Source organism: Artemia sp. Qi Xiang Cuo, chromosome 9 (genome assembly GCF_049724085.1).
Source record: "Artemia sp. Qi Xiang Cuo chromosome 9, ASM4972408v1, whole genome shotgun sequence".
Classification (NCBI taxonomy): Eukaryota; Metazoa; Arthropoda; class Branchiopoda; order Anostraca; family Artemiidae; genus Artemia; species Artemia sp. Qi Xiang Cuo.
In genome coordinates this window covers 18,053,396-18,075,857 of record NC_142802.1, presented here as the reverse complement: position 1 = coordinate 18,075,857, position 22,462 = coordinate 18,053,396, and the positions used below count along the sequence as shown (strand labels likewise).

General features: G+C 35.4%; 1 protein-coding gene and 1 pseudogene across 2 annotated transcripts in view; one reads left to right on the top strand and one right to left on the bottom strand.

Annotated features, from left to right (window-relative positions):
• LOC148948386 (uncharacterized) overlaps window positions 1-22,462 on the bottom strand; it is a 148,980-nt gene that overhangs the window by 19,281 nt on the left and 107,237 nt on the right. For both annotated transcript variants that reach the window (XR_016142218.1, XM_089094320.1), the window contains exon 6: window positions 11,842-11,998. Coding sequence is in view for 1 of the 2 variants with exons in the window: in XM_089094320.1 (XP_088950446.1) it covers window positions 11,842-11,998 (157 nt within the window). In the remaining variant the exon portion in view is untranslated. The remainder of the gene's footprint in view (window positions 1-11,841; window positions 11,999-22,462) is intronic.
• Window positions 91-3,920, top strand: LOC148948387 (uncharacterized; annotated as a pseudogene).

The window sequence follows — 22,462 nt, the reverse complement described above, 5'->3', positions numbered from 1 at the left end:
AATTGGAAGAAAATCGGCAATTTTGATTGGATTCTGTTCTGTATATCATTATGACTTTGGGAAAGAAACTGTCAAAATGACGTTTTAGCCATGAGGAAGAAAAATATAAACAGAAGGTGGCTGAATTTAAAATACCGGTAAGTAAATATTACATATACTAATGTTCATTCCATCCAGTCCAGAAGCTTTTAAAATTGCTTCCGATAGGTTCTGGGTTTACGTCCCCTTCAATCTAAAATTTATGGAAAAAAACTTTTTTTATATGTACAATGGTTAGGAGACAAATTCACATTAGGCTTCCCAGACACATACAATGCAATTTTATGGAGGAGGATGCAGAAAAATGTAACCAGCTCTAAACACACAATTAAAATTTCTGTTTCAGGTGAAAGGTTGTTTTATGATTTGGAGGAAGATTAACTACTTGCCTCCAGGATATCTAATAGAGGAAGCAAACTTGCTTGAAAGTTTTTTAGCTTTGTTTTTTGGGCGAGGAGGGGGAGTAGGGGGCCTTTCTAGCGCCTGGTTTCCAGCTATCAGACTTGTGAAGCTATGAAGAAGACATCCCAGGGCCTTGACACTGGAGTTCTGGTATATAATGATATGCAATAAGCTTTACTTCGGCTTTTTTTTTATAGTAGTTTCTAAAGGGAAAAAACAATAATCTATCCCTGAGCTATTCCTGAGATTTGTAAAGTTATATCTATCCTTATGAGCTGTATAAAACAGATCACTTCCAATGGATCATATGAAAATAAAAATGTAATGAAAGTGGAGAAAGCATAAAATATGAACTCAGGAGGTGTGAAGTGGAGACCTTGGCTAAAATTGCCGAGGATCTGGAAGATGCAGCTAGACGGCATGATAATAAAATGTTATATTGACATGTTAATAAATTAAGAGGGAGTAGTCAATTCGGATTTGTCCCAGTGTGGTCCAATCCCCCTTTCTAAGACTATAATGAGAGACAATTTGAGGTGGCTAGGGCACGTTCTGCGGATGAGAGATGACAGACTGCTGAAGATTTTTTCTTTTCGGCCAACCACCTAGGGCTAAACGGAAAGCAGGTCGTCTGTGGTTGGAGTGGAATGATGTCATAAAGAAAGATTCAAGGGAAATGGGAACTTCCAAGGAGGGTGTAAAAAGGGGGCTTTGAATAGACTACGCTGGGTTGGGAGCGTGTGTAGCTGTTTTGGCCTCAGGTGACTTGGTGCTGCGGTGAGTTGTTAGTAGTAGTACTGTTTCCAAAACATCAATAATTACTGCCCTTATGTGTATATATGTTGTGAATGATGGGTTTATCAACCAGCATTCCTTTTTATGTTTTATTTTTATTTTTAGGAAGGTACAGCTTGGAGAACAAAAAGATGATTTTTCAACCTCATCTGAAATTACAGAAGAACTTTCAGTAAATCCTAAACTAAACGAAGCACAGCACTTGGGAAGCGGTGGAGGTTCTTCAGGTATCGATGGGTCAGTAACACTTACCGATATTGACTTATCTGGAATTTCAGATGGAAATTGCATTGTAAATCTAAAACATTTCCTCAGTGAAGTAGCTTCTGTATTCACACACAAGATTAGTTGTAGACTATCATATGAAAATTTGATAATAAAACAATTAGAAAAGAAAGGCCTGCAAACTGAACTGAAAGTTAAATGTAAAAAGTGTAACTGGGAAAAGAGGATTAAAAATGAACCAGAATGTCCAGTAACAAGTGTAAAAGAATATCTTTCAAGCTTTAGTACAGAAAGTAAACAGGTTACTTTCTCAAAAAAAGACTCAATTTTAAAAGGTTGCTTGAATTTGAAGGCCGTTTGGGGAGCCATGGGCACTGGAGGTGGATATTCTACACCGTGTGAGCTCTTCGGAGTGCTTGGAGTGAAGCCAATGTCGCAAATAGTTTATTCCCGTGTTGAAAGACAGCTGGGTAGTGCTTGGATGAATAGTTTGTCGGAAATTTTGCGAGAAAATGGACGAGAGGCCTTAAAATTAGCCATTCATGAAGATAGGTATAAAGAGGACTCATACTGGACAAAAGTGATATGTGATGGAGGGTGGAATAAGCGTAGCAAAGGGCATGATTATTCAGCCAAAGGATGTGTTGCAGTTATCATAGATGCATTTACGAAAAAACTGTTATATGTTGGCATAAAAAATAAATACTGTTATATATGTTTTTCTTCTGCAAACTCTAAAGTAAGTCCTAAAGACCATTTCTGCTTTCTGAACTATAACGGAAATTCGAAGAGCATGGAAACAGATATTCTAGTTGAAGGCTTTCGTTCCAGTGAAAAGATGCATGGATTACAGTTGTTAGAGTTTATTGGTGACGGTGATTCAAGTGTTTTTTATAAGCTAAAACAGTGTGTCTCTTACGGTTCAAACATACGGAAAGATGAATGTGCCAATCACGTCACAAAGAACTATACAACGCATCTATATAACTTGTGCAAAATAAGAAAGCTTTGTACACCAAATTTCTTCCCAGAGGAATTATCCAACAATTGACAAAAAATTTAAGGGGTTCGATCAAAATAAATTTCAAAAATAATGGAACAGCGGAAGAACTAAAGAACCTGTTAAAAAGAGGTCCGTACAATGTTTTTGGAAACCACAAAAAATGCGATTCCGGTTGCCCAAAATTCATTAATGACAAAATAGAAAGTTAGTGGAATACTCTGCCCATGCAAGTGTTTGAGGATGTTATGACAGGGGTAGAGGTTGTGTGTCGAAAGTCAGAGCAGCTCCGAAATGACACAACTACAAACTTAGCTGAAAGCTACATGTCAGTTGTTGCAAAGTTCATCGGGGGAAAGCAAATAAGCCGGTCTAAGGGAGGTTCATACCAAGCAAGAGTAAATGGAGCCAGCCTTGCTTATAATTCAGGTCCGAAATGGCATCAATTAGCTTGGAAAAATATTTTTAGGTCCAGTCCTTCTTGCTTGACGAAAAAGTATTGCAAAAAAACAGCAGAACATCGCTTAAGATCTAAACGTAATTTGACCATTTATTATGGTTCTCTTGGAGTAAAATATTTTGTTAAGTTAAAACACAGAAATGACAACTTTGGTGATCGGGACTATGTACCAAACTGCAATAAGCCAGTTATGACTCTTGATAAAAGAAGCTCAGTCAGACAAAAATATAATAAGCAACATTTAAAATTCGATAGTGCCAGTATTAGCCGTTTGTTTTATAATACCAAGGGGCAATCAAAAAATGAGAACTGGGTTGAAGAGAGATCTAGGAGAATAACGAGCAGTTATTTTCATAGAATTGCAACTAGAAAAAATAGCACTAGAGTTGCCCCAATTGTTAAGCAAATTCGAAATTTGGCACCTAAATTCTGCTCTGCCCTTATGAAAAAGGGTTTGGATTTAGAAGTAGTTGCTCTAGAAGAGTATGAAAAGAAATTCAACTTAAATGTCATAAAGGGAGATGAAAAAGCACTTAGTGTGCATCCACAACATCAATATCTTGGTGCATCTGTAGATGGATTTCTCTCTGATGGCACACCTATAGAGATAAAAACTGTACATAATATACCGGAATTCAAAACCATTTTTGATGCTGCTCAGTCCAAAAATCTAGTCAAAGGATTTTTTATTGAATTATCCAGTGAAGGTCTTCAGTTAAAAAAAAAATCATAGGTATTTTTCCCAGATACAAGGCCAACTCGAGATACTAGATAGAAAGATATGCCACTTGATAGTTTTTAACTCCATTGATGACAGGGAAATAATTACAGTTCACCGGTCAAAAGAATACTGGGCGAAAGTATTTCCAAAGCTTGAAGCTTTCTGGAATGAATCCTTACTACCTGAAATTTTAGACTCGAGGTTGATAAGGAATATGGAAATCAGAGAGCCTATGGTCTCAGAGGATATGAACACCAGAGAGCCAAGCTCGTCTCAAGAAACCAAAAGAGGGAAGAAAAGAAGGTCAAGTCTGGTTGACGTGGACAACAAGAAAAATACACAGAAGGGATCGGGAGACAACGAAGAATCCACCAGTTATTCAGCGCATGAAAGCAGCGGTTTTGAAGAAATATTTTGGTCTGATTTGGAATAAATGAATCTTTGTGTTTGATGTATTTTATGTGATGCATTTTGATGTACTTGTATTTTGGATGTAATGTGACAGTGATGTGATTATTACGGTTCTTGAATTTTAATTAGTAAGTGTATAATGTACATTCCCAGCTTGCTGTGATGATCAAAGTCGCGTCCTTTTACCAGGCTTGTCCCATATCCACCGTGCTTGGCATAGTTCCAACACTCTTGGTATAGCTCTCACAGGTCCGCCGTTCTTTGCACACTCCCACCACGCTTGGTAAGCACTGCCTGGTGTACATGATTTCAGAGAGTGGAAAGCCACTTGATATTCCATCTATTTCTTCCCACCATTTTCATCGGCACTTGTCTCATATCCGATGCTGTTGCTACAGTGAAGCAGGAGGTTGATTTACATCATCCTTGACTTTTTGCATGTGTTTCACAATTATTTATTTGTGATGTGATAGACAGGCTTTTATATATATCGATTTTCATTGTCACTTGTCTCGTATCCAAGGCTGTTGCTCCAGTGAAGCAGCAAGCTGATTTACATTATCCTGGACATTTTCATGTAACCTTTGGCATAGTTTTTTGTGTCTCGCAATATTTCTTCCAATATCTCCACTGTTACTTATCTTTTAGCCACATATATTTTTATTCTTCACTTTAATTTTTGATTCGTCCTGATTTCCATTGTAGTGTGTCTTATAACCGCATTTTTTTTACGTCATTTTTTCCCCTTTCTATAAGTCTTGCTGCCACTTATATTTTAATCTCCAATTTCGTTTTCATTACATTTAGTTAATAATTAATTTAGAATTTTTTTTCATTTACCGCATCACTGTCGGTTTTGAATCAATTAAATTACCAATGCTGCGTATATTTTAAACACGCAGTTCTTTGTATTTCAGTTTCGTTTTTGAGTCGTTGTAATTTTATATGCCGTTTGACTATTAAAGTTTATTTCTTTTTTATTAAATTTAGTTTTAGAATAATAATTTTATTTTTAGCCAGCATTCTAAAGACATATTTTTTTTTATTCATTTTATTTATAATCAGATATTTTTTTTCAATAACCTTTGACTTAGCTACTTGGATTAGTCATGTCACATCTGATGGTCTAGAATGTTCATTTTCACCGATTGCGGATTTACGTTTTTTAAGGTCGTCCTCTTGATCTTGTCTCATTTGATGCTCTAGTTTGTTCATTTTGAGCAATAGTTAATTTATGTTTATGTCCTTGAGATATTATCAAACTGCTGGAAATATCTTTTGTAAATAGTATCATTACATTTGATATTTTATACTTAGCCATGTTTTTGTGTATTTTTACATGCGCCATAGATACTAAAAATGAAAGAACAGCTCCTGACGCGGAAATGACGTATTTGTGCTTTTGAAATATGTTCATAGATATGACGTTACTCATATGAATTATTTTTTGAAATTAGGGCTCTTAAAAAAATTCTCAAACTTGTGACCCATATAGATCGTTTTTTTTTTCAGGCAAAATATCCCAGGGTGCCAATTTTAAAACAAAAACATGGAGCCGTCGTTGGGGAAAAATTTAAAAATACATACATGCATAAACAAATAAATAAATCAGCATTTATTTTTTTACTTAATTTCTGGTCATTTTTTAAATAATGCCAGAAAATCTGGCTAAATCTACACGGAAAAATCCCCTCCCCACGAAAATATCCTATAGATAGTTAAATCCCGGTGAAAATTTAACCAGGACAATTACCCTCAACATCTCCGTGGGTAAAATTGAGTCGGTAAAGCGAAAACAAGACATATAAAAATAATTTCGTACATGAATTACGGGAAAGTCCCCCATGATAAAATTTCCCCTTTAAAGTTCATCCCCCCCGAACTTCCTTCCACATGGAAAATTCTACCCTTGGAAAGTTATCCCAGCAGAAAATTCTCCCCTCCCCCATCCTAAAAATGTAGGCATACTTCCCAGTAACAAATACTATACGTAAACAATGGGCAACATTTTTAACTTAAAGACCTTTCCCCAGGGGCTGCGGGGGTTATGTTAACTGCATAGGATATTTATTGGGCCTTTCAACTATGTTGAACAAAATGGCGCCCTCAAATATTGAATCACCAGTTTTAGAAGAAAAGGGGCGTGGGAGGGGTCTAGTTGCTCTCCAATCTTCTTGGTAACTTAAAAAGGGCACTAGAACTTTTAATTTCTGTTCGAGTGACCTCTCTCCCGACATTCTAGAATCACTGGGTCGATACGATCACCCCTGGAAAAAAAAACAACAGGCATCAGTGATCATTCTTCTGGTAAAAAAAATACGAAAGTCCACATTTTTTCAGACAGGAGTTTGAAACGGAAAGGCGTAATAACATCCAACCGTCAGGACATCCAACGCCATAACTTCCACAAAATCCATCATAACATCGACAAAATACTCCGTCAGAACCACCAACCGTCACAACATCCAAAATTTAAAACCATACCTTTGGGGGGTTTAAGGGGGACAAGATACCTAGGTTAGGTTGGGTTAAGTATTTAATATATGCTATGCTTTACCCCCACCCCCTGATGTGCAAATATATAGCCGAAATTTGTTTCTAAACTATTATATACTTATTGCTCTTATATAAACTTATAGATTTTTTTGGATGTTGTGACGGTTGGTGGTTCTGACGGATTTTCCTTTTGGATATTATGACTTTTGATACTTATGACGGTTATTCGAAGTGGTAACACCCTGCCTGAAACCTTTACAGTAGGATCGTCTAATACGCTGAATCTGGTGATGTGATTTTCAATAGAATTCTTTAGCTTTTAGGGGGTATTTTCCCTCTTTTTCGAAAATCAGGCAATTTTTCTCAGGCTTGTAGCCTTTGGTAGGTAACACAAAACTTAATAAAACTTTATATATGTAATCAGCATAATAAGCCAATTCTTTTGATATCAAACAGTTCGTGGTAACGAACTGTAAGTAAGGAGCGACCCGGCTCAATAGTAACAAAAGCTCTAAAAACAGGAATTTTGATGCCCATAGATACATCAATAGAATCAAATTTTTATGCTGATTTCAAATATATAAGTTTTATTAAGTTTAGTTATATTCATCAAAAGTTACGCCTGAGGAAATTTGCCTTATTTTCGAAAAAAAAGGGGAAAACACCCAAAAAGTCATAGAACTCTAATGAAAATCACACCATCGGATTCAGTGTATCAGAAAACCCTATTGCGGAATTTTCAAGCTAATATCTGCAAAAATGTAGTCTGTTGTATTTTTTGTCAGAATAAAGGTCGCGGATGAGTGTTTATTTTTTTTTTTTTTTTCTTTCTTTTTTTTTATTTCCCCAGTGGTTTGCTTATCGATCCAGTAGTCCTAGAATATCGTAAGAGGGGACATTTGAACGAAAATTAAAAGTTCTAGTGCTCTTTTTAAGTGACCAAAAAATTGGAGGGCAGCTTGGTCCCCTCCCACGCTCATTTTTACCAAAGTCACCCAATCAAAATTTTGAGATAACCATTTTGTTCAGCATAGTCGAGAATTTAACAAATATGTTTTTGAGGATGACTTAATCCCCCACAGTTCCCGGGGGAAGGGCTGGAAGTTATGAACTTTACCCATTGTCAGACAGTTCGCGGTAACGAACTGTAAGTAAGGAGCGACCCGGCTCAATAGTAACCGAAACTCTAAAAAACAGAGTTTTTATACCAATAGATGCATCAGAAGAATCAGATTTTTAAGCTGATTTCAAATATATATCATAAGTTACGCGTCTGAGAAAATATGACTTATTTTAGAAAAAAAGGGTGGAACAACCCCTAAAAGTCATAGAACTTTAGTGAAAATCACACCATCAGATTAAGCGTATCGGAAAACCCTTCTCTTGAGGTTTCTAGTTTTCTCCAGAAAAAATATGGAATTTTGTGTTTTTTGCCAGAAGAAAGATCACAGATGCGTGTTTATTTGTTGTTTTTTTTCCAGGGGTGATCGTATCGATCCAGTAGTCCTAAAATATCGTGGGAGGGCTCATTCGAACGGAAATCAAAAGTTCTAGTGCTCTTTTTAAGTGACCAAAAATAGGAGGGCAACTAGGCCCCCTCCCATGCTCTTTTTTCCCAAAGTGACCCAATCAAGATTAATTTCATATGCAAAAAAATACAATTTTTAGTTCAACAGTGGTTATATTTTCTTCTACATATCCTAACCTGCTCATCTAATTTGATCTTCATAGAATCTAACGTGCTTTTACTTTTGTTTTTTTCTCCTGCGTTAAACTGGATTAACAAAAAAGAACCCAGGTGTCGAAGACTAATTGTGTTTCTGTCAATAGTCTCATACCGGGTTTGCTATCGACGAGATACAAGCAGTGGCGTTACCAAGATCTGTAAGACCAGTTTCGAAAATTGAGCGGGAACAATAAAGACAATTACCCTTAAGTGGCTATATTTGGTTTTTTGAAAGCAGGGAAGGAGTGATCGGATTGAGCTGAAATTTCGAGGATAAGCTCCCGGGCCCTAGGAAAGCTTAACCTCTAAATTTCAGCCCAATCGGACAACGTTAAAGGGGAACTGTGGTGGGAGGGTCCAAGCTTCCGGCCCAGTTTACCCCATGAAGATAAAGTCGGAGGAGGATGAAATTTTGCAAGTTTCTTAGTTTGAGCTTGGGCTACAAAATGCTATTACCGCCGTCTCTCTGCGACCTCTAAGACCTGAAATCGCTTAACATTGTGGTGGGTCGCCTCTTTATAGAGGCACAAGTGTGCCTCCTTGATAAATTTTAAAATATAATTTAAAATTAATTTTATTCAAATGATTATCAAATTTTAAACTATTTATTAATTAGTTTATATTATTTAAAATATAAATTTATTTCAAATATTATTTAAATTTTATAAAATAAATATTTTAATCTACATTATTATTATATTAATTTTTTTCATATTTTACCTATTTATTTTTACTTTTTATTATTTATTTTTTGTTTGTGTTAATTTTATTATGATATATTTAGGTATATTTATTATAGGCCTAACTGTTACATTATATTTAATTATTTATTAATTTGACTATATTATTTAAAATATAAATCACGAACTAAATATTTATAATATTAATTTTTTCCCCATTTAATAATATTTACAGGACCAACATCAGATCCAATAAGTGATTTTGCGAATTATTTACTGTAAATTTTTAAATATAATCTACAAAACCTCGTATTTGCGTAGCGTTTTTCAAGGTCAAATGTTATAAAAAAAATCTTCTTTCGCGATTATCTAAGTTTCTACATCTTCAACAATGTTAATATCAAAAAACTGAAGAGCAAAAAAATTTTGAGAAATATATTTCCTAACTTTGTTTTATTTACTCAAGCATTCTTGAGATAGAGGGCAGAGAACGTGCAGCGTTAAGACATACATACAATAATGTAAGGTCCACTGTGAATCCCAGTGAAGAATTTAAATTATCTCTTAGTTAATACATTATAATTAATAACATTTTATCCAAATCTAATATACAGGTTTAATAATATTTACCCGCTTTGCATAATGAAAAACTTATAAAAGGAAAAGATTTATTACAAATATCAGACATTTATAGAAATTCGTATTCAAGTTCACTTCTGCGTTCTGAAAGTTGTCACGAGAGTACCATAACATCTCGCACCTCTGTCGTAAGTTATTCAAGGCCAAAGGTAAAAAAAAAGTTTTATCGCGATTATCAAGTTTTCTATAGCTCCAATGATAGTAACATCTAAAAAATTTAAAAATCAGAAAACTTTTAATAAATTTTTTTATGCGTTTAACTATTTTCAAAATAGAGGACGGGGAAAGTACAGCATCCAAAGATAAATACAATATTGCAGGGTCAGCTGTTTATCTCTGTGAATAATGCCTTATATAAAATTTTTAAACCATATCCTTAACAATGAATAGCTTGTATAATTTCTTATTTAATACAATGTACTGAATAACATTTTGTACATAACTAATTTATTTATTTAATAAAATTCATTTTTTGGAAGTAGATTTTGAGTAGAAATAAAACGAGTAGGATCACATACATTTAAATTTTGTCAGCACTTTACTGAACTTGTCAGCACATTATACAGCACTAGCATTTCTCTTAAAATTTAAATTAAATGGAAGTAAATTTACAAATCTTGAATAATTTAAAAAGCGGAATTTAAAATTGTCTAATTTACTTAATGTAGTTAAAACAATTTCTTTTGAAGAAAAAATAGAAAAAATAGTAGAAAAAATTTCTAATTAATTCGTTAATTTTCTTCCTCGCCGTCGTCATCCTCCAGGCATTCGTAAGTTTCTATTTCCGTATGAGGTGCCAATTTCAATTTCTATTTCAACCCCCCCCCCCGCTCCCCCCTTATCTTGCACACATACCTATGCTTGTGACTTTTTTGAACGACGACTTAAATACTCGGATATTTTCTAACAGTTCGTGGTAAAGAACTGTGAGTAAGGAACGACTCGGCCCAATAGTAGCCAGAACTTAAAAACAGAATTTTGAAGAAAAAAAACAGAATTTTGATAAAAAAAAAAATACATCAAAAGAATTGTCTTTTTATGCTGACTCCAAATAAATAAGACTAATTCAGCTTAAGCCTGAGCAAATTTGCCCGATTTCAAAAAAGGGGTAAACATCACTTAATAATGACGGAATCTTATTGAAAATCGAACCATCAGATTCAGCATAAACAAGAAAACTACTGTAGAGGTTTCAAGCTCCCATATGCAGAAATGATGATTTTTTTGCCAGAAGAAAGATCACGGATGTGTGTTTATTTTTTGCTGTTTTCTCCTTCCCAAGGGTGATTGCATCAAACCAATAGTTCTAGAAGATAAGGAGAGGACTCATTTCAATAGAAATTTAAAAGTTCTAGCGCCATTTTTAACGGACCAAAAAGATTGGAGGGCAACTAGCCCCCTCCCACAAATTTTATTTCCCTAAAGTTGCCTGATCAAAATTTTGAGATAGCCATTTTGTTCATTACACTTGAAAGATCCAATAAATATGCCGTTGGGGATAACATGACCTCCCAGAGCCCTCATTCATTATTGGGAAGTATACAGGAATTTTTCAGAGCGAGGAATTGATTTTCTGCGGGGTATTTTCTACGGGGAGAGTTTATTTTTGGGGAGTTGGAAATTTTCCAGTTAGAGGAATGCGGATTTCCCAGCATTAATTGAAAGACGATCAGAAAAAAAAACAAACAAACAAACAGGTTTTTTCAACTAAAAGTAAGGAGCTATGTTAAAGCTTAAAACGAACAGAAATTAGTCCGTATATGATAGGGACTACCCCCTCCTCAATGTCCCGCTCTTTACGCTGAAGCTTGACCTTCTGTCCCAATTCTTTAAGAACGACTCCTGAAACATATGGACCGCTTAAATTGAAATAGAAATTGAAGCATTTTAAAAGTACAAAAACAACTTTAGTTTAAAGAGCAGGGTATTGAGTAGGGGGCAGCTCCTTTCATATACGGAATAATTTCTCTTCGTTTTAAGTTTTAAGGTTGCTCCTTATTTTCAGTTGAAAAAAGTTGTTTTTTATTTAATTTTAAATTATGGTTCATATACAATGAGATTTTACTAATACCGATAGTTTCCTAGCACCAATTTGAGCCATCAATTTTTTTTTTAATCAGAGAATTTTATGAAAATCTGATTGGCCAAAATTAGAATTCTTTAAATCTTGGTTTTAGTAAAATTCTATTTTGAATTGGCCTTTAGTCGGATCTATTTAGTCGTAACTGAATAAGAACAAAAACTAACCTGTGTCTGGGAAATTATACTTCTGAATTCTCATTTTTCTACCGGAAACTACATTTGTAATTATATGCTCTTGCGGCGTGTTCTGATAGATTCGGTCTGTCCATTCATTAATAGTAACTACATCACGGGTTTCTTGATACATTGCCCCATCTCTCGTCTGAAAGCAAAATCAAATTAAGGAAATAGATACACACAGGAAAAGGAAGATTAAAAAGGCGTTAATTTAAACTAATGTCTCAATTAGAGGGTAATAGAATAACTTGACTGTCCAAAACTACTTTTTAATTTGTTTATTTCTCAGATTCCTCCTTATTTCTCACATTTGCAGAGGTATATCTACCTCATAAGAGATAGGGAGATTAACCATGAGCAAAAAGGTCGTATCCATGATTTTTTTTTCTTTTTTTTTGGGGGGGGTAAAACAATAAAGAAGAAGTGTTTAACTAGCGTGGACTTTGCCAAACTATCCCAAATATTTGAAGATCTGAAGAATTGGATCTCTGCTTGGTAATACGGGATCCAAGGTTCGATCCCTGTCGCAGCAAGGTTGGGTGAGAAGCTTGCTACTTATTCCTGTAAAAAAAAGACCCAGCAACTGAAACTTCGATTCGACGCCCTATGCGCCAGCAATGACCCAAGAGGATCTTTACCCTTCGTCGTTATACATTTCAATTTCATTGTTGATTATATGCCTAAACTATATAGAGGGGCGTATCCAGACTTTTACTTGGAGGGAGAGAGGGCCAAGCTCCAAATCTCTGCCGGGGGGGGGGGATTACTCGCATTTATACAGATCTGTTATGCATAAAAAGTAACTAAGCCATAAAATTAAAATGTACAATTTTCAAATATTTGAGTAGCCATATATCAATCAGTATGTCATTATCTCTTTACATGGTGCATCCCTAATATATTAGAAATGGCGGGGGTTTATATTCTAAATTATTATGTTCTTGTATTGCTTTGTTTCAAACTGTTGCACATAGGTTTTTTTTTATAATAAACGCATATTATAGAAAAGAGACTCTTCTGTCTGCTCAACAAGAGCCCGTCACTCTGAGTGATTCGGATAAAAAGCGTGAAACATAAAAAAATAATTAATTTTGTTTACGAAAATGAATTTTCTTTTAGATTAAAATTTTTGAATTCTCTTTGCTGTAATGTACAAAATCTTGTGTCAAGTATTATTCAATTTTATTATTGGTTATTTTACTAAAATAGGGAGACTGAAATTAATCCCATAGCGCCGTTGACCTCCTCCATGTTCTATTGACAGCCATTTGATAATTCTAATACATTCTCTTGTTGCATAATGCAGCCGATCTGGATAAAAACACCGTTGTTTTCGGACTCATAATTCATTCTTGAGTTCTGATTACATCCAAAAACTCCTGATTTTACTAGCTTTTGCCAATAAAAGGAAAGCATATCGCAAGAGAACCACTTGAGCAAAGAGAGAAAGAGAGATTATTTTCCTAAAGATCCTTGGCAAAAAGTGTGCTTTAATTTCACTGCTTTACGTCTACTGCACATACACGTAAGCCAATCATATTATTCCATAAGCGTATATCAGAAAGAGAAGCTTAATAACCCTGCTTTTTACTCATGCTGTATTTTTTTGTTATTTACCTATTATAACGTTGCCTGATACTAGATATGGCAATATAAGTATTGGTATATCAGCTATATTGTATCGGTGGCTCGATATCCCTGAAAGTACCGATGCTCTCAATATACAGATACTGTGCATGCTCGTCAGTCAATTATATCATTCCTTAAGCGTATATCAGAAAGGGAAGCCCAATAACCCTCCTTTTTCCCCATTGTTACATTTACCTGGTATTTCCATTATTTTTTATTTAAATCCTTAAAAAATGAAGTTAAATAAACCCACCTTTTAAATGATTTTCTAGTGATCGTATTGTGTGAAGTTTTAAACATGTAAACAGAGCGAGAAGTTACATTCCGACCTATTGGTTCTCCTTTGTGAATTTTAATCCAGTGAACAGGGAGTCCGGCGTGAACAGGGAACAGGTGAACAGGGAGTCCGGCGTATTCCCAACAGAAAGCCACCCCCGGAAAATTCTCTTCACATCCGAAATTGAACAGTCAAAGAGAAATTAAGACAAATAAAAAGAACGAAGAAAAGAAGGGATCCTAAATATTCTACCTATATTCCAATCACATGTAGAATAAATGATGTAGAATCAAACAGTTCGGGTCAATGATAAACAAAACTCCAAAAAAGGAAAAATTAAAGCGATCTTGAGGAAAATCATATCAATAGATTCAGCATATTAGAAAACACTTCTGCGGTGATTTCAAGCTCCTATCTACCAAAACATAAAATTTTACTTTTTTCCCCGGAAAAGAGATCAAGGACGCATATTTATTATTTTTTTTCCCATGGGTGATCGTGTTCCAGAAGATCGGGAGAGGGCTCATTCGAACGAAAATTTAAAGTTCTAGAGCTCTTTTAAAGTGACCAAAAAGATTGCGCCACGTAAAAATAAATACTATAAAATATTCTACACCTACATTCTGCCTTTATTTTTGAATATCAAAAAATCCTTCTTTTCTTCATTATTTCTATTTGTCAAACTTTCTCTCTGGCTGCTAAATTTTGAATGTGTTTACATTTTTCAATTTTTTACAGAGGAGAGAGGTAGTTTTCCAGGGGAAATTTTCCACGGAGTGGAAAATATTTTGGAGGAGGATATTTCCAAAGGGAGAAAAAATAAACTTTCAAATGGGGATAAATCCATTTATTTAGACAGTGAAAAAATAGGTACAAAAGTTCAGATATTTCGATCACATATAAAATGATCGTCTTCAGTAGAAATACTAAAATAATAAAATTGAAACTAGCATATTTATATACAACAAAATAAATAACTTTTCGGGTCATTCACAAAGTAATGAATTTCCGGATTATTCACTAGATTATTTTCAGAAAGAGTTCATTGACAAAGTTCATTCAAGGTTCTTGATGACAATTTTCTTCTTTAATCTTGCCAAAATGTAAAACAATTTTCTAATGAAAGTGGCAAAGCCTTCCATGACTTCTAATTGCAACCCAAATGTTGAGTTTATAGATGTTTACTCGGTTGGTGTTATTTTCCCATATAAACGACGTATTTTCGACATAACACCTTTACATTAGATATTGTTTACTTAGACCACACTGCCGTTCTAAAAAAAGTAATAAATAAAAGTTCTAATAACTGCCGAAAAGTTATTTATTTTGTTGTATATAAATATACTAGTTTCAATTTTATTATTTGTTGTATATAAATAGTCCAGAAATATCTGGACTTTTGTACCTGTTTTTTCACTGTCTAAATAAATGGATTTATCCCCATGTGAAAGTTTATTTGCTAGTCTTAGAATGGCAGTGTGGTGTAAGAAAACAACACCTAATTTAAAGGTGTTATGTCGAAAATTCCAAAGAGAGATTCGCCTAGCACCGTAAGAAGAACAAGAACCTTTTAAGCGACCAAATTACAACTATTCCCTCTGTTCGCTGTGACTTAAGTCTTAAAACAGCACTTCTCATTACAGATTTTCTGTACTTCCTGAATTGCAACTCTACCTTCCAATCTCAATAATAAAAGTGCAAGAATTTATTAGCAATATACTTAATTTGGTGAAATTTATCTGGCTATTCCCTGTTGTGAGCTATCGAAGCTATTGAAATCCATAGCTATTTTGGGCTGAGGGTTTAGTCACTGGAAACCTATATAATCAGTTCTTTCTAATAATTCTGAAACTCTCCAAAATTTGCTTTAAAACACTTGCAAGAACCCACTCGAAAAAAATGAGACTAGAAATGGACTTTTTCGTTTTTACCAAATAAAAATTATCTCTAGGGAGCTCCATGCATTTTTTCTTCTATAGAAGGAATCCTGAAGATTTTCCCGTGGAAAATCGGTATTAGTGAAATTCCCCTATTCTTTTAGTACTGCTCTATACTACTTTTACGCTATTAAGTACCACTTTTAGGAGTAGATTTTACTACTTTTGGATGCGCATTTGAATTAAATAGTTTTGTTTACAACTACATGACAGACAATATTTTCAAAAATTCTTAATTTGAGTGAATAACTTATTTTTGAAATTTCTCTTACGTTTAAAAAGAGCTTACTTAACAACACAGCTGACAGAGGGCTAACATAAGCTTAGTTAATTACATCAACTTAAAAAAAATGGTTGATAGCAACAGAACATCCAAAGATAGTAATACGATGTAAAAAAAAAGGCGAAGAAAGGGGCACAAGCACCAGCAATTTTATGAGAGTAGACACAGGAAAGAAATAAGGAGGGGGGTTTGAAACCTCTCCCAACCAAATCCTAAGTTTCCCGATTCCGAGGCGCTTCTTATTTAAATTATCAAATTTTACAATTATTAATTTATTAAATTTTTAAAATTATTATTGCCCCCCCCCTCAAAAAAAATTCCTGTGTATGATCCTCATTAAAAAGAAAAATATAGATCCACCTCATTTTTTACAAGCATTATTTCTGTTTCTCTGAATAATAATACTCAATATCACATTCCAAACGGGCGATTTTGCGCTGAAAATTTGTTTCTAGGCATAATTATAACAGTTTTTAAATACTTAAACAATCTGAATTGAGAACATATTTTTCCTTTCAAGTTCGATTTACCACATACCGCACTTTCATTTCTGATTGTCTCCCAAGGGATATTATCCCTGAACACCCGTCTGGTGGTTCTTTAAAATGAAGTTTATCAGAAACAATGCTAGGGAGAAAACCTGGGTAGGTGGTCGACTTGCAGCATATTGGCCAGAGGATCATGAAAAGTTCTTCAAGGAATTTAGTGCAAGACTTGAAGACCAAGAAGTGCAACTATGGCAAGCAGCTGTGGACAAATCTCCGAGTCTTACTTTGTATAGAGAAGTAAAAGAGAATTTTGGTCAGGAGTTTAATTTCAAGCTGGGATTGCCCATTAAATATATTAGGATTTGGATTCAGATTCGAGCAAATTGTCTTCCAATTTATACTAAAGTTGCAAGGAAAAAGAGGGACGGTCCGGAGACTCGGTGGAGATGCTTGATATGCGGGGAAAATGATTACGGGTTGGGTCATTTCTTGTTTTGGTGTAAGCCACTCTTTCATTTAAGGGGATTAATTATCCAGGAGGGGGGAGATAGGCTGCTTTGTGAGTTAATGAGGTCTAGGACTCCCCGTTATTTTGTGGCAGTAGGAAATTTTGTATTGATGGGAAGGATGTCAAATGAAGTGTAATTTTTCTTTAGTATTTGTCTTTTTGTATATGGCTTTAATTGGCTTTTAAATACAGATTATTATTATTATTATTATTATCAAGCTGTAAGCTTTTCTAGTAGCCTGGTACCATGAAATGTATCATTTCAACCTTTTTTTTCATTTTTGTTGACACGAATGTTTATTTAAAACTAGAGTTAAATTTAGTCAATAAATATTAATTTAATATATAAATCGCACGACCACTATCTTTTCGGGCAGCTTTTTCAGTGTTTAATTAAAAGAAACTGAGGTTCATACATTACAAGTATGCTAGATTATTCTGTGGTTACCAACATTGACAAGTCCTTCTTAGATCACACTTAGCGGGGGATGAGAGGGGGCACAAGCCTTGTCCAAAAGATTGAAATTTGCACTAGTTAAAGGGGCAAGAAACACCAATGAGAATGCCCGTGTTTCATTGGTACCCTTCTAACATAAATAATGTGTCCGTCCCTTGTTACAGACAAAAAGGCCAATTATTAGATAGCGTTATAAAATCAAGTTTCATTCATAATTGTTGATTATGCCGATTTTTTTTTGTGCCCTTTTATTCTGTGATGTTCCTTTCGATTCCTGCTTGCTTTTGCTTTGACATTCTGGAGGGTCACATGCCTCCTCCAAAAGGTCAAAAGTTGCAATAGTTATAGGGGCGAGAAATACCAATGGGAAAGCCCGAGTTTCGTTGGTACCTCCCCCCGGCATACATTCTGAGTCCGCCCCTGGTTACAAACCCCTGGAAAAGAGAGGCTAATTATCAAATAGCGTTATAAAATTCAATTTCGTCCATAGGATTCTGTTACACTGTTGTTTTGTTTCTTTATTTTGTGATGTTTCTTTCGACTCCTGCTCACTTTTGTTTATTTTCTTTTGGACTCAATTTCATTTCTTTCCCTTTCGATTTATTTAGTATAGATGGGTTTTATCTTTTTTCTCCCTATACATTTTTACGTCATCTCGTCATTATTATTCACAACAAATTTTTACAGAATTATTATTATTAACAATTTCCAGATTCACAGCAAAAATATCGGCTATATAAGACTATCACTAAATGCTGGCAAAGAATGCAATATCGCTGCCAATTTTTATAATAGCAGAGGCATTAGAATTTGCATATAGATGACCCGGTTTTCATCTCATTTGCATACGAATTGCCTTTACAATAAACAACAACTTTTTTTTTCTATACAACTGTGCGCCTTCTAGTTGGTTAAAATGCAAATATCTAATTCACTGTACCAGCTTGGCATGGCTCTGGAATAGCAAGACAGTAAATAAAATTCAGTCACTTTGGGCATACGCGGAAAATTTTCCGGGTTGAGGGGGGGAGGGGTTGTCCAGATCACAAAATGAGCTCAAAGCAATGGGGGGACACAGGTTTTTAAAAAGTTTACTTCCAATCATAGAACAAAAGATTACAAAACTAGCCTAAGAGGATATCGGACGGCAGTCATAAGAAGAGTATTTTGTCCCCTTTTCCCCTAAGCAAAAAAGAAAGAAAAAATCTTAGGCCGCTTACCTAGCCCCTAAAAAAACACACTTTTCCTGATAAGTTGCAAATCGAATCTCAGCCGTAATAAAAAACAGGATATGCTTTCCAAACTACGTATGAAATATGTAATCTTTTAATTCAATCTACTGACTGTGTGCAATATCTATAAGAAATACTTACTTGCCTTCAGGCATATAAAATCGTATACACTATTGTTAGCATCCAAAAAACCTTGACTGATTGTAAAAGTACCCAGAGAAACACTCGCTTCATTTACCCATGGCATGACAGTAATTTTTTTTTTCTTGTCTGGTTAGCAGTTTGAATACTGAAAGCGTGTTTGAATCAGGGAGGCACGCAGGAGGGTAGGGGACGGGTTACTCTGAAATTCTAGACTTTCCGGAATGTTTGAACACTTCTTATTCAAATTATTAAAGAAATGTTTTTTTATATATATATATTTTTTTTATGTCGTAGCCTACTGCAAGATCTGCAGTGCAAAAAGGTTCCAAAACCAATCTTCTTAAATTGTGGATATTCTGTACCAAAAACTTTTTACATCGTTACCTAATGAGAAACAATCAAAAAGCGGAATGGATCCACCACTTTTAGTCAGCAAAAGTTGTGAATATTTCGTTTTAGAAACTTTTTACAATGCCATTTTGCCAAATAAATTCTCAAAATATTTTTCTCTGAAAAATCTTTACAGTGCTGTCAAATTGTCTTCTCAATACAAAAAAGATGAATTCTGAGCAGAAAGTAAGTGCAGAGAACAGAAGCGCATCCAGGATTTTTGTTCGGGGGGGGGGTACTAATTTTTTTTAGGGAGGATACATAAAAACCTCAAAGAACGCATACAAAATTTGTTTATGTCCATTTTGTTGCGTTTTTATGAGTCAAACAAACATTTCGGGGGGGGGGGGGTCGAACCGGGTAACCCCCCTGGGTACGGCCTTGGCAGAGAATGACTGAAAATGTAAAGTTGTACAGGATACGAGTACCAAAAACCCTATGGAAAAAATGTATTTTTTACGTGTTTTCTTAGGTATTTGAGCGCCTAAAATGTGTCTAAGAGGATAAGGCACATTAAAATCATTTTACGAGCCTCAGCGTCGGTTGACCGTCACAAAGACCAGGGATTCATTAGCGAAATCTCCCAGCGGACTAGCCATCATCGAAAGCTGTCGAGAATATATAGTTTGACTGTGAAATTGGACTGAAAAGACAATGAAAGTTACGTCCCTTTTACCTGCAAGCTTGTCAATCAAAGCGGGTAGCACCACAGGGAACTACCAATGCGACCAAGTTGGTCAAATGAGAAATCCCTTGAGCTAATTTTTAACGTTTTCCAAGCAGGTTAGCTATAAAATTTTTAAGGACCGCCCTTTCCTATACCTTAAAAAGAATGTTCAGCTCCATTTAATCAAAAAAGCAATATTCCCACTTTCTGATGACGTAAGTCTCATTAAGACCTCTATATCCGGCAAAAGGAGAAAAGTTGAATGGTTTTTCTAAGAAATCCGGAAAAGTAGCTGTCGACTTTAAGCTTTATCATCTATTCGGATCTCTTATCCAAGCTCCACCAGTTATGGCAATACCACCCAACTAATTCTAAATAATTTGGCTATACAAACTAAAAAAAAATTTATAATGAACGAGACAGGATGTTTCTTTATGGTATCCAATCCCCTTAACCTGGGGATAAAACTGAATACTTTTCTTATCCAGGGGAACTTCTCTAATCTCTTATTCAAGCTCTACAGGTTACGGCAAGGCCAGTCAATCAATTCTAAATACTTTGGCCCCACAAACTAAAAACGCTTAAAATGGAAGAGATAGGATGATTCTTATCGAATTCACATAAGCTGAGGGCAAAAGTCAATGCTTTCCATATCCAAAGGGGGTTCCCTGATCTCTCAACCAAGCTCTAAAATTTATAGCCACAACGATGTTGGCACAATAAATTAGAATTATTATTTTTTATTACTATCATTCTTTTTTTGGTTTGTGGGTTTGTCTTAGACCAGGGTACTTCATATAAAAGAAGCTGTCGTAGAAACTTCAAAAAGGGCTCATTCGATTGGAAATTGAGAGAGCTAGTCTCCTTTTCAATAGTTGAAAGTGATCGGAGGGCCAATCCCCCCCCAGCTCATCATTTCCCCAAACATCTCTCATCAACATTTTGATATGGCCATTTTGTTGAAAGGTCTGGAAATCATGTCTTTGAAGATGACACCCCGCCCCACAGTCCTCAGGGCAAGGATTGTAAGTTATTCTCTGGTGGGCATTTAAAGTTTTTTATTGAAATCGTGGTCATATAAACTTCGGAGGGGGGCTCATTGGATTGGTAATCAGAAACTCTAGTGCCATTTTTAAGAGTCAAAGTGATCGGAGGGCAGCTACTCCCCCCCCCCCCACATCACACACACGTCTGAAATGCATCTAATAAATATTTTGAGATAGCCATTTTATTCAAAATAGTCTAAATATCATATAACAAGACTTTTAGGGTTAAAACAACCCCCAAGAGCGTGGGCCCAAGGGTGGTAAATTATGCTCCGGTGGCATTTAAGGTTTTTATGGAAGCGATGGTTGTATAAACTTTAGAGGAAGCTAATCTGGTTGGAAATTAGAAGTTCTAGTTCCTTTTTAAGAGCCAAAAGTGATGGAGGGTAGCTAAACTCCCTCCCTCTTTGCCAAACGAATTTGATTAAAATTGTGAGATAGCGATTTTGCTCAAAATCGCCAAAAAAGAACTAAAACAATGCCTCTAGGGTTGACATAACCCCCCAGTGCCCTGGTGATAAGGTTGTAGGTCATGCCCTGGGAGCACATAAGGTTTTTACGGAATGGGTGGTCGTAGAAACTTCAGATGGGGCTCATTTGATTTGAAATTGGAAATTTTAGTGCCTTTTTTATGAGTCAATAGTGCTTTGAGAGCAACCCCCCCCCACGCTCATCAGTTCCCCAAAGACATCCGATCAAAATTTGGAGAAAACAATTTTGTTCATTGTAGTCCAAGGGTTCGGAAATTATGTCTTTGAGGAAGACACCCCCGCCCACACAGCTCTCAGGGCAAGAGTTATAATTTATGCCCCGGGGGCATATAAGGTTTTTAAAGAAGAGGAGTCGTATATACTTCGGAGGGACTCATTGGATTGGTAATCTGTATTTTTAGTGCCCTTTTTAAGAGTCAAAGTGATCTGAGGGCAGCTATCCCCCTAAACACGTCGTGTTTTCCCAAAATACTTCGAATAAAAAAATTTGAGACAGCCATTTTATTCATAATAGTCCAGAAATCATTTAACAAGGCTTTTGGGATTGATACAAACCACCAAAGCCTGAGGGCAAGGGTTGTAGGTTATGCCGCGGGGTACTTAAGGTTTTTATGGAAAGGATAATTGTTTAACTTTAGAAAGGACTCATTTGGTTGAAAATTGGAAGTTCTAGTTCCTTTTTAAGCGTCAAAAGTGATGGAGGACATTTAGAGGACGCAGCTACCCCTTCCCCCCCACCCACACACAGAAAATCACGTCGTGTTTTCCCGAGATGCATCCAATAGATATTTTGAGACAGTCCTTTTATTCAAAAAAGTCCAAAGATCATATAAGATGGCTTTTGAGGTTGATGCAAACACCCAGAGCCTGAGGGCGAGGGTTGAAAGCTATGCCCCTGGGGGATTTAAAGTTCTTCTGGAAGGGATGGTTGTATAGACTTTAGAGATGGCTCATTAGGTTGAAATTGGAAGTTATAGTTCCCTTTTATGAGCCAATAGTGATATAGTGCCCTGTTTAAGAGTAAAAGCGATTTGAGAGAACCCCCAACTTCGCGCCCATC